Here is a 15,224-nt window from a genome sequence, read left to right as displayed (position 1 = left end):
TGTGAATATTGCCTTTTTTTCCGTGGAAGCCACCCAGCCTGACCCCCACCCCTCTTCATCACTTGCTCTTCTCCCCCAAGAAATATAAAGGCCATTCCCAGTACAGACCCTGAATTGCAACCTTACTCCCCTTTAGAAAATAAGGAAAACGTATCAAAGTGCCCTCTGATGGCCCCTCCTCCAGGTGCAGCTGTAGGTGTGAGGCAGTTCCCTGACGCCCCCCCCGTGGGTGTCAGCTGTTTTATAGGCACTGAACTGAGCAGAGACCGCGAGCGTGTTGTAGTTAAGCACTTAAATGGGGTCAGCCTTCCACTGGGCATCTTCGTTTCTGCCCACCTTTTTATTTTTCAAACACACTTGTTAGGTTATTTTGTGACAGGCACCAGGCGGTACCAGGGTGAGGGCAGAAATAAAGTCCTTGCCCTTGAAAAACAATCTTGCTGGAAGGCTGGATTCAGTGGACTGCTTGGGCAGGCTTGGGAAGGACCCAGGTGAGCACAGCATCCACCAGGCTGGCTGGCAGGTAGGAGGCAGGCAGCCAGAGCAGCTTGGCATCCCAGCCTGGGCTGTAGCGGGTTCGGGGGTGTCGAGCAGTCAGGGCATGCTCCAGGCATCGGCTCACCTTGGTGAGGTCCGGGTCGCAGATCAGGTTCATGATGCGCTCTTGCATTTTGAGGTCTGCAGCCCCATAGGTGGTTGCCGTCAGTTTCCCTTCCCGACTCCAGCCCATCTTAGGTACTGTCTTTTGGGGCCCAGGGCTTGTTGCCCTCTGTCCCCTCCTCAGGGTGGAGAATGGGCAGGTTCCACGTGGCCTGGGCACTCTTGTGGCATCCTGTTCACCCTCAACCCTGCCCTGGGTGCCCCCCCCCCCACCTCCCAGCAGGTTTATGTGGGACTGGCCTTTCTGGTGCTCTCCCTTCCCTTCATGTGCCCCTGTGTGGGCTTGGCTACTCACACTTGGTGAGGAAGGCTCCCCCATAGTGGGCCTGTGTGGCAGGAGGTAGCCGGGCCCAGCAGGCCTGCAGGGTTTTCTCCAGACTCTCCAGGTTGGTCACAGGGGTTCGGAAGAAGCCAGGCTCCACGATGGAGACGCGTATCCCAAAATGAGCCACATCCCGCCTAGAATGGGGGCAGAGGGAAGCTGCTGGGTTCTTGCCCTATAGGGAGGGGACTTTGAGGGACATGGGTCAGGGAGGAGAACGTTACCACAGAACAGGGACAAGACTTTTGACGGGGATGCCTACTGCCCTGGGACAAGGGCCAAGTGGGGTAGAGGGAGGAAAGTATTTTTGAAGTTTGTTTTCTTTGATCTAGAGTGGGGGTCAGCACATTTTTTTTTCTTAAAGGGCCAGAGAGTTAGTATTTTAAGCATGGCAGGCCAAGAAACAAAATTAATGATATTTTCAGGTTCTTATGTAACAGTTTACAGTGTAACCATTTCAAAATCTAAAAACCATTATCAGCTTGTAGGCCTGACTTGACAACTGAGTTTGCCAATTTCTGACCTAGAGGAACCCCATTCCCTTCCTCCCAGAAAACACAGTTAAGTCCCGAGTGCTGGATATTGGAGGCATAGTCTGGTATTTGCCGGAGGGTAAGCTGGTGGGGAAAGTGGGGCTACATCCCATGGCCCTAGTCTTAATTTTCTTTTCTTTTTTTTTTTTTTGAGACAGAGTTTCGCTCTTGTTACCCAGGCTGGAGTGCAATGGCGCAATCTCGGCTCACTGCAACCTCCGCCTCCTGGGTTCAGGCAATTCTCCTGCCTCAGCCTCCTGAGTAGCTGGGATTACAGGCATGCGCCACCATGCCCAGGTAATTTTTTTTTTGTATTTTTAGTAGAGACGGGGTTTCACCATGTTGACTAGGATGGTCTTGATCTCTTGACCTCGTGATCCACCTGCCTCGGCCTCCCAAAGTGCTGGGATTACAGGCCTGAGCCACCGCGCCCGGCTTAATTTTCTACATCTACCCTCCAGATGTAGAAATCTAAGTATAGGTAAGGAGCAGGAGGGGAGGGGAGAAAAAAAATCCAAGTATAAAGTTTGTGTTCCAGTATGCAGTGGCTCACGCCTGTCATCTTCCCTCCCTTTGGGAGGCCCAAACAGAAGCATTGCTTGAGGTCAGGAGTTTGAGAGAAGTCTGGTCACCACAGCAAGACCCCATCTGTAAAATACTACTAGCCAGACACGCTGGCATGCACTTGTGGTCTCAGCTACCCAGGAGGCGGAGGCGGGAGTATCGCTTGAGTCGCTTGAGCCTAGGAGTTTGAAGCTGCAGTGAGCCATGACTGTGCCACTGTACTCCATCCTGGGTGGGAGCAAGACCTGTCTCAAGACACACACACACAAAATATGTGTTCCATGATGCTGCCTGGAAAATTGAGGCTGAGAGATAGGGGCAAAAGGAGACATTCAGATTATTTTCTACCTTCTAAGGAAGCCTGCCTTTGTTAAAACCTGAATCTTGACAAATTCAGGCTTCCTTAGAAGGTAGACTAAGCTTAGACGCCTTGTACTTTTGCTGAGAACTCAGGCCCTGCTCCCCTATGGTCCTTATTGTGTCTTTGTACTCCCGTGGAACCTTGAACCGTATTGTTTGAAGATGAGAGGCAAGGCTGGGCGCGTTGGCTTACACTTGTAATCTCAGGACTTTGGGAGGCTGGGGTGGGCGGATCATGAGGTCAGGAGTTCGAGACCAGCCTGGCCAACATAGTGAAGCCCCATCTCTATTAAAAATACAAAAATTAGCCAGGCATGGTGGCGTGCGCCTGTAATCCCAGCTACTGGGGAGGCTGAGGCAGGAGAATTGCTTGAACATGGAAGGCGGAGGTTGTGATGAGCCAGGATTGTGCCACTGCACTCCAGCCTGGGCAACAGAGCAAGACACTATATCAAAAAAAAAAAAAAAAAAAAAAAAAAGGCAGGAGGGTGTAATGACCTGTGGGCAGGCAGACCTGGGGTTAAGTCCTAGTGCTTCCACTATCTAATTATGTATGAATACCTTAACCTTTATGCAAATTAACCCTTATAGGGTTGTTGGGGAGAATTGTATGAGAAAATGTCATATAAGTTACCAGCTTATTGTAATAGCTACTATTTTTTTTTTTTTTTTTGAGACGGAGTTTTGCTCTTGTTACCCAGGCTGGAGTGCAATGGCGCGATCTCGGCTCACCGCAACCTCCGCCTCCTGGGTTCAGGCAATTCTCCTGCCTCAGCCTCCTAAGTAGCTGGGATTACAGGCACGCACCGCCATGCCCAGCTAATTTTTTGTATTTTCAGTAGAGATGGGGTTTCACCATGTTGACCAGGATGGTCTCGATCTCTTGACCTCGTGATCCACCCACCTCGGCCTCCCAAAGTGCTGGGATTACAGGCTTGAGCCACCGCGCCCGGCCTTTTTTTTTTTTTTTGAGACGGAGTTTCGCTCTTGTTACCCAGGCTGGAGTGCAATGGCGCGATCTCGGCTCACCGCAACCTCCGCCTCCTGGGTTCAGGCAATTCTCCTGCCTCAGCCTCCTGAGTAGCTGGGATTACAGGCACGTGCCACCATGCCCTGCTAATTTTTGTATTTTTAGTAGAGACGGGGTTTCACCATGTTGACCAGGATGGTCTCGATCTCTTGACCTTATGATCCACCCGCCTCGGCCTCCCAAAGTGCTGGGATTACAGGCTTGAGCCACAGCGCCCGGCCAATAGCTACTATTAATAGTAGTTTGTTTCCCAACTAACAGTTATGATAGCAGGCTTTTTTGAGCATTTACTATGTGTCAGGCACTATTTGATCCTTATATGTACTTCCTTTACAATACCCATGAGGCAGGTTTTCCCGTCCCGGTTTAACAAATGCGTTAAAAATGGGTAAAGAGAAGTAATCTACTTATGGTCACAAAGCTTACATAAGGGGGTTTGAACCCATGAAGTCTAGCCCCAAACTGTCTCTTCTTAAATATTCTGTACTGTATCTTAACCATCTCTGCTGGCCCATGTTTGTTGAGTGGGCTGCCTTCCTCTTGGAACTCAGAGCCCTGTATGCCTCACCTCAGGCTGTCAGAGAAGGCCTCCAGGCCAAATTTGGAGACACAGTAGCCCCCACCATTGGCTGCAAGGCGACCCAGGACGCTGGTGATGTTGATCACCCGACCCCGGGCTTGCTGCAGGAGAGGCAGCAGGGCAAGGGTGACCCCGATGGGACCCATTGTATTCACATTCAGCACCCTCTGGAAATCATCCCGGGTCAGCCATGGTGTGGGTCCGATGATACCAGCCACACCAGCATTATTCACCAGACCAAAAAGCCCTGTGGGGAGATGAGAAGGATGCTGGGGGTAGGTGAGGCCCTCCTGTAGCCCCTTTTCTTTCCAGGAGCATCTGAAAACTGCTCCTCCTCAAATAGTCCCTTTAGCTTACCACAGCCCTTGCAGGTGACTCCCGAGGTCACTATGGGGATCAGGAGACCCCACACCACATTCCTGGTGGTCTTCCACACTTACCTGCTTCCTTAACGTGTGTCTCCACCCACTTGGCTGCCTGTTGGACGCTCTGGGGATCTGTGATATCCAGCAGGGTGGTGTGGAGGCGGGAGGAGGCCACCCGCTGCAGGTCCTCGGCCCCGGAAGGGGTCAGGCAGCTGGCCAGGACTCGGAAGCCTCTCTGGTCCAGCTGCAGTGCCAGAAGGCGCCCAAAGCCTGAGTCACAGCCGGTGATGAAGACGAAGGCATCGCTGGCAGGCAGGGTCTGCCGGTCCCTGAGCAACCACAGCACTGCCCAGAGCAAGGCACCCAGCAGCAGAGGGAGCCACATAGTTGGAGCCCAAGTGACCTGCAGGTGGCAGCCCAGGCTGGGCAGAAAAACTTGTCCAGTTTACTGCGGCCCTCAAGCCCTTTCCCCTCATACCTTCCCTGGCTGGAAGCATCTGGTGTGAGCAGATTGAGAAATTATCTGCTTGGCAGATAATTGGCCGACGATGGCTCATCTGTGCAAAGCAAAGATGTGAGCAGACCCTGTATTTGTAGCCAACTTAACTAAAACCACGAGTCAGGTCTTGTGTACAGACCTGCTGTATGGAGCAGAGGCATCTTGCTTGCCTCACACCTTCTCTCCTACTAAACCAGGGACAGTGAACCTTCTTTTATTTTTCTATTTTTTCTTTGGAGATGGAGTCTCACTCTGTCACCCAGACTGGAGTGCAGTGGCATGATCTTGGCTCACTGCAACCTCTGTCTCCCGGGTTCAAGCGATTCTCCTGCCTCAGCCTCCCGAGTAGCTGGGATTACAGGTGCATGCCACCACGCCTGGCTATATTTTTTTGTAGTTTTAGTAGAGATGGGGTTTCACTGTGTTAGCCAGGATGGTCTCGATCTCCTGACCTCGTGATCCACCTGCCTCAGCCTCCCAAAGTGCTGGGATTACCGGCCCACGCACTTGGGACACCGAACCTTCTATATGCAGCCTGCGTCTTGTGTTTGCAATGATGTACAGGGCCAAGAGCTCTGCATTTAGTCCTGGTGGCCTCAGATTTGCTGTGTGATGCTGACCATCTCATTGTGTCTCTGAACTGTTCTCCCATCTACCAAGTGAGGCTAAGACCAACCAGGTCCACCTCAGAGTTGTGGATGAAAGGTGATAATGTGTGAGGAAGCATGTTAAAAGCTGAAAGCTGTGAATTGCCAATATGTGTAATATCTAGCTGTTCTTCTCATAGTTCCCCTGGCTCCCAGTATCCACTTACCTCCTATGGGGAAAGCTGGCAGGTACTACAGCGCCCGAAGCTGCTGCTCTTGCTTTTGTTTGAGACTGTTCCCGGTCTTCCCAGCCTCCCACCCCAGCCACTGACTAAGGCCAAAGTCCAGAGCGGGTGGACTTGGATGCCAGGCGCATTAAGTGTATGTGTGACGGGTGGGGATAGGGCTGAGGAGGAGGAGGAGCCAGGGAAGCTGGAGCTTGCCTGGCTGTAGCCAGCACTTGGCAGAGGCCAGATTTGCTGAGGCTCCCCCCACCCCTTGGCTGTCTTTCTCAGCCGGGGTTCCTGACCATCTATGTCACGGTCTCTGAGGAGGAGGGAGCTGTCAAGGATGGCAGCTGCCCCACTGTTGGTAACTGTTACTGGACCTGTCATTCCTCCCCCCTTCTCAGCCCTCAAGTGTCCCCAAGAATTAATCTCCCGCCTGGCTCAGACTCATGACACTGCTTAGTGTTAGCCTGGGAGAGGCTGTGAGCACGTGGAGAGGCAGAGAGCCAGAGCTGGGGACCAGGCCTGTGCCTTGCTTTGTTTCTCTATTGTAGGAAACAGGTCCTGAATTAGGAAGCCTGGGGCAGGGCTACTGGGACCTTCTCTGGGGAGGGATGGGAACTCCCACACTCTGCTGGCCTAACAGACACTTGCACAAGTGAGGAGAAAAGAGGTGGGACGGTAAGAGGAAGTTAGTTCCACCCTCCACCCAAAAGGTACCTGTCCCTCAGAGAAACCACCTTGAACCTTCCACTCCCACCCCTGACACTGGCGCTAGTAGCTCTTCAAACACACCACAGAGAAATGGAGGCGTATGTTTTATTCAAGGCTTGTCAGTCTCCCTCCTTCCTGCTGTGGGTGAGGCAGGAGGGATGGGGGGACGGGGAGGGAACAGGGGCTAGGAAGGGGCGGACTGCAGCTGCCCTTTGTAGACATATTCCAGTGCAGTGGCAATGGTGCGCATGTCCAGCTCGATGCTCCGAGCCCAGTTCTCCACATCCCCAATTTCCTGGGAAGGGGGAGAGGGGGTGGGAGCCCAGGCATCAGAATGGGCAGAGTGTAGCTTCCAGTCTGGGGATACTTTTTATTCATCTCCTGGCAAAGGCTTTACTTGGACCTACCAACTGCTTTTCTTTCTTTCTCAACCTTTTCTGACACGGGCTACAGATGGGGTCTCTGGGACCACCCTACTTCCTCCTTAACCCTAAACCTGAGGTAACCAGACTGGAGGCAGCCAAGGGGGGGGCGCAGGATTGGGGTGGCCAGGTAGGGAGTATGGCCCACCTTGAGTGCCTGGTTGAAGTTCTCCACCATTCCAATCCACTGGCCTGTCTGCTTGGCAAATTGGGCAGCCTGCACCTGTAGGGTCTTCACCTCATGGTCCAGCTTTCTCTGGTTCATGTAGGCCTGGGCTACACTAGGGGGTTGGAGGAGGGAGGAGATCAGCTCCCCCAACTAGTTGGGGGTGGTCTCCAGGACTAATATCCCACTGCAGCAGTGGGAGTTCAGCCAAGAGTCAGGGCTCATCATTTGGCCATTTTTGGATGCAATGCAAATGACTACCAGGACATGCAAATAAACCCAGCTCCTCCCTCTCACTCCCAGGATTCCCAGGAGAGCCAAGCTGGGAGCTGACTAGAAACATACCAGCTCCAACCCCCAAAAAGGAGTTCCTGCAGCTGAGTGGGGGAAGGGAGGGAAGACGGGGGGCCATATCCCTGAGGAAGAATCTGGGAGGGAAAAGGGGCATGGAAAACTGGGAAAATGCAGCAGGAAGGACACATCTGGCAGTGATCGGAAGCCTAGGGATCTATGCAAGAAGTTGCAGAGGGAAACTGGCCCCTCCCTGAATCTGGGGTAGGAAGGGAGAACATACCCCCTCCCCAGGAACCCTGGGTCAAAAGAGGATATCCCAGGGGTTTCTACTCTGCTCTCAGTTGCTTTCCCAAGTCTTCGCCTTCGCCCACACAGATCAAGGAACACACATACGCTCCCTCCCTTCTGCTTTAGGCACTAATTTTTCTTTCCAATCAAGGCACAGGCCGTGGTTTTGCTACCACGGGGTTGGTGTCCGCCACCTTCTGCCAATGTTTTCTGCCCTCCCCCACCCTGCAATAATTGTTCTCCTTTATTGGCTGATGAATTTTTCACCTCCCACCCCAAAGCTGTAGTCAGCCAGGAGATCTCACATCCGGTGCCCCCACCCATTGGAATGTGTGGGGGCTGGAGGGGGGAAGGGGTTGGTGGGGGCTGAGGGAGTGGGCAGGACACCTGACAGGGGCCAAGAGAGACTGAGCCTTTGTTTTCCTTTCTGGGGAATGAGAGGAGCCGTGGGCAGCAACACAAAACCCTTTCTAATCTGGCTTTGGCTTAGCTGCCCTCTAAGCTGAAAGTAGGGTGGCCTCTAGCAAAGGAAGAGAAGTGGGAGAAGCCTGGGCCAATCTCACAAATGATGAGCCCAGCAGGCGCCAATGTGGGAGGGGGGAAAAGGGAGGGGCAGGTCTCATCCCTTCTTTTTGGGAGACAGCTGGGTCACTGTCAAGGGTCGGGTGGGAACTGAAACAGACTCCCCTGAGTTCCTGAACTCCTGATTTTCCCCAGTGAGCACCTGCTTCTATATTCACACTGAGTAAAGAGAGCTACCTGGAGAGAAGGGAGATCAGGGGCTCCAGCCACAACCTTCTTTTTCTCAACCTCCCTTCAAGAGGAGTAACGAAGATGACCCCAGCCCCTGCATGGCTCATTTGGATGCCTGTCTCTGGATTCACGCCAAGCTGTTCTATTTGACCTGGGGCGGAAGGCACCATCCCGCCTTTCTTCCAACAGGCGGACTAGCAAATCATCTCCGCACACTTCTGGCTCACTCGGGGTCAAGAGATAACATTTTTTTGCTCTTTCCCAAGTCTTTGGCTGTTACTGGCATTCTCATTTAGGGCTGGGGTAGGGTGTAGCCCCTGGAGACCCAGCAGGAAGGTAAGAGACAGCCTGGTCCTGCCATAACTCCTGGCACAGGTTCTACTCTCACCACCACCAGCTGTGCCATCTCTTCCCTGCCAGCTGCTCCCCAGGCTTTCCAGAGGGTGGGCGGCAGAGGAGAGGGTGGTAAGCTGTGGTGAAGGAGGGTGCTCTCCCTCCTGCTGAAGTGACAGCTGGACTTGGAAGGGTTAAGGGAGGTGGGCAGATGGCATCAAGTTGAAAATGCCAGGGAAGTTAACGTGGGAAGGGGAAATCTGCCTGCTTCTCTAACCACTGCAGCTGTTCCTCCCTTGCCCAGTGCTAGGGCTCAGAGTTGGCTCAAGTTTCTCTACATAGAGCTGGGAGGGGCGGGGTAGGATAGGGGAACGAGTGCACCATCCCACCCCTTCGACAGCGGCCTGAGGGACAGGCCTTGCCAGTGCCTAAACTTGGGCGGGGTGGGGAAGGAGGAAACTGGCGTCGATGAGAAGAGGTTCATACCCCACATTGAGGTGATCCACCAAAGCTTCTGTCAGGCAGGTCGCTGCAGTGATAGCCTCTCGCCTCCTCTTCTCTGGGGAGAGGGAGAAAAGGAACTGGAGGGGAGACTTGGTTTTTTGAGGGATAGTGTTAAAGGTTCCCTATCTGTTCATGACTCTTCCGCTAGTTGCCGAAATTTCTTAACTAATCTCGGAATGTCTGAGCTGAAAAGGACCTTGCAAAACATAGAGCAACCTCCTTCATTTTCGAGGTGAGGAAACTGGTACCCTGGGAGGGAAATGGACTCACTCGTGGACACCAGGAAGTCAGTGGCAGCGCCCAGGACTCCTGACTCCCAGGCACTCTTTTCTCCACTATCTTGGCCGAAGAATCGGTAACTCCGAGATTCCCAACCCGGGCTCAAGAAACAAGTGCCCCACCTCCGTTCCGGTGGTTTCGGGCCTCCAAGAATCCCATCTCTGGGGGTTCCCCACACCCTCCTCCCTCCAGAGGCGCTGCCTCGCACCGCCAGGACGCCAGGCTCCCTGGGCCACAGGCGGGGCGCTCCGGGGCAGGGGCGGGGCTACGCTGCGGCCGAGACGGGTGTTGGGGGCGTTGCCGAGGGGACAGGAGTGTTGCCCCAGCGACCAGAGCCGGCTGGCAAGGGAAAGGAGTTTCAAAAAAAAGCCGCCCTGAAATTCCCATTCCCCCGTGCCCGTGGCCCGCTAGCCGGCGCCCTTCCCTGGGTATGGGGAGTCACTCGAGATCCAGGCTCCGGGCTGAAGCTAGGCCGCGGCCGGAGAGAAAACGGAGATAGTCGGCTCACCCTGCAGCTCCTTGCGTTCATTCTGTTTGGCCTGGTGTTCTTTTAGCAGGCGGGACAGCATGGTGGCGTCGGCCTGGGGGCTGGGGACGCCGGGCCCCCTCCGGCTCCGGAAGCTGGAACGCGCCCCGCGGCTCCCCGGGGCCATGTCACGTGACCGCAGTGTCACGTGAGGTTGGGACCCGCCCTCTTTTGAGGCGTTGGGTGAGAAGATCTTGGCAAGGAGGGGAGGTGGAGGGTTGGGGAGGGCAGGTGAACCCTTTCCTTTTTGGTGAGTATTGGAAGAAGCGTTCTGTGATACCCGTGTTGCCAAGCCAGGTTTTAACGTTGCCTTTGGATCTCAGGCTTCCAGGGCTGGTGGTGCCAGGCCGTCTGTCACCGTTCGGTTGTTGAGGGAGCAGAAGCTCCCTGGACTCGTTTACCATTTTTTCCTTCCCTCTCCTTACCTCCTGGCAGTGCTAGCTGGTTCTCAGTTGATTCCCAGTTCCTTCCCTCAAGGAGAGAATGCTCTCCTCTCTCTCCCAGCCCTCTTTCTTCTCACTGCCCCACTGAAGTCTCTCAGCTGTGGGTGATAATTGTGGAGAAGCATTTTTAGACGCTTCAGGCGGCCTCCTAGGGAGCTTGGCTAACTTGGCGGGCTGTGTGAATGTACAATTTCATCTCTGTCCTTTTGTGGTCAGGAATGCGAACCCATTTCAGCCTTAGCAGAGGCGTAAGTGCTGTGCCGAAGTAAAAAGTAATTTATATAAGGCCTCTGTGAACTAAAAAGAAATGCTTCCGGGATGAACTCCAACGAGAACAATTATAAACATCATCAACATATTCTTGCCATTGGTACAATCTCTCTCGGTGCACCTTGCGCTAACATATTGGATGACTTTGGGCAGGTTGCTCACCACTCTGGATTCTGGTTTTCTCTTTAGTAAAACTAGGAGAAGGGATTGGATTAAATCAGTGGTTCTCAACCCTGGCTTAGCATTAGAATCTAAACATTAGTATCACAAAAATCACAAGGCTTATAAAAATGCCTTCATTCCAGACTAATTAAATAGAATCTAAGGGGTGGAGACCAAACGTCAGTATATTTTAAAAGCTGTTCTGGTGATTCTAATGTGTATGCAGGGTTGAGAATCACTGGACTAAACCATATCTATAACTATTTCCAACTTTGGCATTCTTTAATTTTGTGATTCATTGGCATAGTTGAAGTTGACTTCATTATATTTACTTGCAGGGGGAGGAGAAATGGGTGCTGATTGAGTTAGAAGAAAACATTCTTGAATTTTCTGAGTAAGATTTGAGAATTACCGATCGATGATTCATTCAGCGATTTGCAGAATAGCATTTCAAATCCTGGGAGGTGTGCATCTGTCAAAGGATTAATGTGGAGAAGCACATGAAATGCTTAAGTGGTAGCATAAAGCAAAACGTTAAGTGCCCAAATAAAAATTCTAATAAAGACGTTAGGTACTGTTTGTATGTCTGTGTCTAAATTATATGCATACTGTACCTTCTTTTTTTTTTTTTTTTGAGACGGAGTTTCGCTCTTGTTACCCAGGCTGGAGCGCAATGGCGCGATCTCGGCTCACCGCAACCTCCGCCTCCTGGGTTCAGGCAATTCTCCTGCCTCAGCCTCCTGAGTAGCTGGGATTACAGGCACACGCCACCATGCCCAGCTAATTTTTTTTGTATTTTAGTAGAGACGGGGTTTCACCATGTTGACCAGGATGGTCTTGATCTCTTGAGCTTGTGATCCACCCGCCTCGGCCTCCCAAAGTGCTGGGATTACAGGCTTGAGCCACTGCACCCGGCCTGTACCTTCTTTTTAAACATTTCCTGAGTACTCATCATAGGTCAAGCACTTTACATGTATTAGTTCATTTAATCCCTAGAACAGTTCTGTGAAGTATTATTATTAGTATCCCAAATTTGTAGATGAAGAATCTGAGGCAGTTAAGTAATAGAGTTCATCAGTGGTAGAGCTAGGATACAAACCCAGGCTATCCGACTCCAGAGCCTGAGTCTTACCACTGTATACTGCATAAACCACAGTTGAGACCCCAGGAGGATAGACCCAGAGCACTTTTCTCAGAATGTTTGTGTCTCTAATCATTATGCCCATCTAGCTTGCTGGGCATGAGCTGTAGGGAATCCTGGCAGGGGAGGAGTGTTTGGGAAGAGGCTCTGCTCCAGAGAAGGGCTGATCAATAGAAGCGGGAAGAGTGAGAGCATCACAGGGCAGCCTGGCCCAGTCCTCCCCCCTCTCTGGCTCCAGCTTCCAACTGCAGTGACCAAGCAAAATAGAGGCAGAATGGAAATGCCTGGTGCTTCACCTCCAGACCTGTGGGGCCTGGGGGAGCAGGACATGGGTTGGAAGTGTCAAGAGAATGGTGGCATGGGATAAGTGAAACAGAGGGTGAGGGCTAATGAGGGAGGTTGGTATGGGGGTCTCAAGGGTTAGTTCTAAATGTTAAGATTAGGCCGACTCAGGGAGAGTGTCAGGCCCGTCCTGTATTACCCTCACCCTGCTTGGCACGACTGCCTGACATTTTCACAATCAGTATAGAGACTGCCAGGATTCTGCAGACATTGCCTTATCCTCCTCTCCCACATACTGGCTTTTCCTTTGCCCTAGACCTGAGCAGAGGACATGGGGTATCTGTAATCTAGTGTCCCCAACTGATCTCTCTAGGGTTATCCTCCATCTGTTCTTTTTCTGGGCCTCTATTTTTCACTGTCTAACCTTAGTTTGTGCTGCGGTTGAAGCTCAGCTTCACTTGTCCTTGGTAGAGATGGACACAAGTCGCATACATCTCTGTCTGGAGAATGACTCTTGAAATTTCAAGTCTCTTTCTGTTCACCTGTCCTTACAATTTTCTACCCAGATTATTTTCCCTTAGACTGAATGAATGCAACTCCATACTCCTTTCTCCACTGATTTCCCTCTTCTTTTGAGGTCTCTTTCAGAGTTAGCTTTAATTAGCAAGCTCCAAACTGACTGGCTGGGCCAAACAGGACTGGAAGCTGATGAGTTGTTAGGGGTTCGGTGAGGACTGAGGGAGGACACAGAGTGAGTAAAGAAGGCTTCACATACTGCGAAATCTGGCTGGGCTTCAAGAGAGGGGGTTGGTGGTGGTGTGGCTGAGTTCCAAATGTTGGCCAGAAGCCAGTGCTCAAAGAAAAGGGGCCCTCAAGACAGTCTAAATGGCTCCCTTTGGTAAGTGACCTCCCAGTCCTTCTCAAGTGTAAGGGTTTCTTTTGGATCCTCAAAGACCAGAGCGGTCAAGCTGTTTCCCCACTGAATTCCCTCAATCACATTTGTGTTCTTTCTCTCCCAGCCACTCCCATAGTTCAAGCTTTGACTACAACCAGCATTCAGAGGCAGGGAGAAGGATTCCAGTGCTGGAGAGGAGAGTGGAGTGAAAAAGTCCTCATGTTGTGGGTGCTGGGAAGGAAAACCTGACCCTGGGACATAAGCTCCAAGCCTCTGTTGCCAGATGAGGTGGTGGGAGAAGTCAGCCCTGAAGTGTGTGTTCTGGAAGTGTTTGCTTGTAAGCTAGAGACAACAACTGCAAAAAGTACGATTTGAGGGAACTGCAAATAGTGATCTCAAATGCAGGGGAAGAAGTTGTTACAAAGGGAAGGAGCAGGAGAAAGCCTCAGCTTCCACTCATAGAAGAGCTAAAAGGGCAAAAAACCCTTCACCCAGTTTCCCCCAATGGTGACATCTTATGTAACTGTAGTGCAAAACCAAAACTACTAAAAAGTTAATATTGGTACAGTACTTTTTTATTTTTTTGAGACAGAGTCTCACTCGGTTGCCCAGGCCGGAGTGCAGTGGTGTGATCTCAGCTCATGCAACCTCCGCCTCCCAGGTTCAGGTGATTCTCCTGCCTCAGCCTCCCAAGTAGTGGGGATTACAGGCACATGCTGCCACACCTGGCTAATTTTTTCCCTATTTTTTAGTAGAGACGGGGTTTCACTATGTTGATCATGCTGGTCTCGAACTCCTGACCTCAAGTGATCCACCTGCCTCAGCCTCCCAAAGTACTGGGATTACAGATGTGAGCCACCGAGCCCGGCCTGGTACAGTACTGTTAGCTGGCCTGCAGGCCTTACTCAGTTTTTACTATTTTTTTAACATGCATTTATTTATGTGTGTGTAGCTTTATGCAGTTTTATATCATGTATAGATTTGGATAATCACTACCATAATCAAGATAGAAAACCCATCACCACAAAGGAACGCCTTTGTGCTATTCCTTTATATTTGTCCCCGCCCCTCTCCATCCTTGTCCCTGGCAACCACTAACCTGGTCTTCATCTCCATAGTTTTGTCATTTTGAGAATGGTATGCGAGTGGAATAATACAGTTTCAGCATTTTTTGTTGGGAGATAGGGTCTCTATCACGCAGGCTGGAGTGCAGTGGCAAGATCATGGCTCATTGCAGTCTTGACCTCCTGGTCTCAAGTGATGCTCCCGCCTCAGCATCCTGAGCAGCTGGGACCACAGCTACTAGTTGGCTAGTTTTTGTATTTTTTGTAGAGATGGAGGTCTTCCTATGTTGCCCAGGCTGGTCTCCAACTCCTGGGCTCAAGTGATCCTCCTGCCTTGGCCTCTCAAAGTGCTGGGATTACAGGTGTAAACCACTGTGCCCAGCTCAGCATTAGTTTTTAATTTAACGAATTCCTAAACCCTTGACTAAAATACAAGAAATTCTCTGACTGGTTATTTATTTTGATGTTGAGCTTACTCTATTCTCTGGATCCTTCTAGTTTCTTTTTTTTTCTTTTTTCTTTTTTCTGAGATGGAGTCTCTGTCACCCAGGCTGGAGTGTAGTGGTGCCATCTCAGCTCACTGCAACCTCTGCCTCCTGAGTTCAAGCGATTCTTGTGACTCAGCCTCTGGAGTAGCTGGCAATACAGTCACATGCCACCACACCTGGCTAATTTTTGTATTTTTAGTAGAGACGGGGTTTCACCATGTTGGCCAGACTGGTCTTGAACTCCTGACTTCAGGTGATTTGCTTGCCTTGGCCTCCCAAAGTGCTGGGATTACAGGTGTGAGCCACCACGCCCGGCCCCCTCTAGTTTCTTAATTTCCCTCTTACCTACAATATTATCTTCTACCCCAACACTCTGGTCTCATTTCTCCTTGAGGGAAATCTACATGTCTAAATTTACTATGCTGGTCTAGTGCACTCTGGTGTGTTCCCCTCCCTCCCTTGCCCCCTCTATT

At 51.5% G+C, this 15,224-nt stretch overlaps 2 protein-coding genes across 2 annotated transcripts; both read right to left on the bottom strand.

Moving 5' to 3' along the window:
- Nucleotides 1–307: 307 nt before the first annotated feature.
- RDH5 (retinol dehydrogenase 5) lies at nt 308–6,454 on the bottom strand. Its single transcript, XM_003939295.4, has 5 exons — nt 5,728–6,454; nt 4,490–4,836; nt 4,038–4,296; nt 956–1,119; nt 308–678 (listed from the first exon to the last, which is right to left on the bottom strand). The coding sequence occupies exons 2-5, from the start codon at nt 4,797–4,799 to the stop codon at nt 455–457; spliced, it is 957 nt and encodes a 318-aa protein (XP_003939344.1). The 5' UTR covers nt 4,800–4,836; nt 5,728–6,454; the 3' UTR covers nt 308–454.
- A 78-nt stretch (nt 6,455–6,532) lies between these two features.
- BLOC1S1 (biogenesis of lysosomal organelles complex 1 subunit 1) lies at nt 6,533–10,164 on the bottom strand. The gene is made up of 4 exons (XM_003939296.3): nt 9,989–10,164; nt 9,184–9,256; nt 7,012–7,144; nt 6,533–6,736 (listed from the first exon to the last, which is right to left on the bottom strand). The coding sequence occupies exons 1-4, from the start codon at nt 10,131–10,133 to the stop codon at nt 6,626–6,628; spliced, it is 462 nt and encodes a 153-aa protein (XP_003939345.1). The 5' UTR covers nt 10,134–10,164; the 3' UTR covers nt 6,533–6,625.
- Between the last annotated feature and the right edge of the window lie 5,060 nt (nt 10,165–15,224).

This window comes from Saimiri boliviensis, chromosome 7, assembly GCF_048565385.1.
Source record: "Saimiri boliviensis isolate mSaiBol1 chromosome 7, mSaiBol1.pri, whole genome shotgun sequence".
In the NCBI taxonomy this organism is placed as follows: Eukaryota; Metazoa; Chordata; class Mammalia; order Primates; family Cebidae; genus Saimiri; species Saimiri boliviensis.
This window is presented reverse-complemented; position numbering and strand designations above follow the sequence as displayed.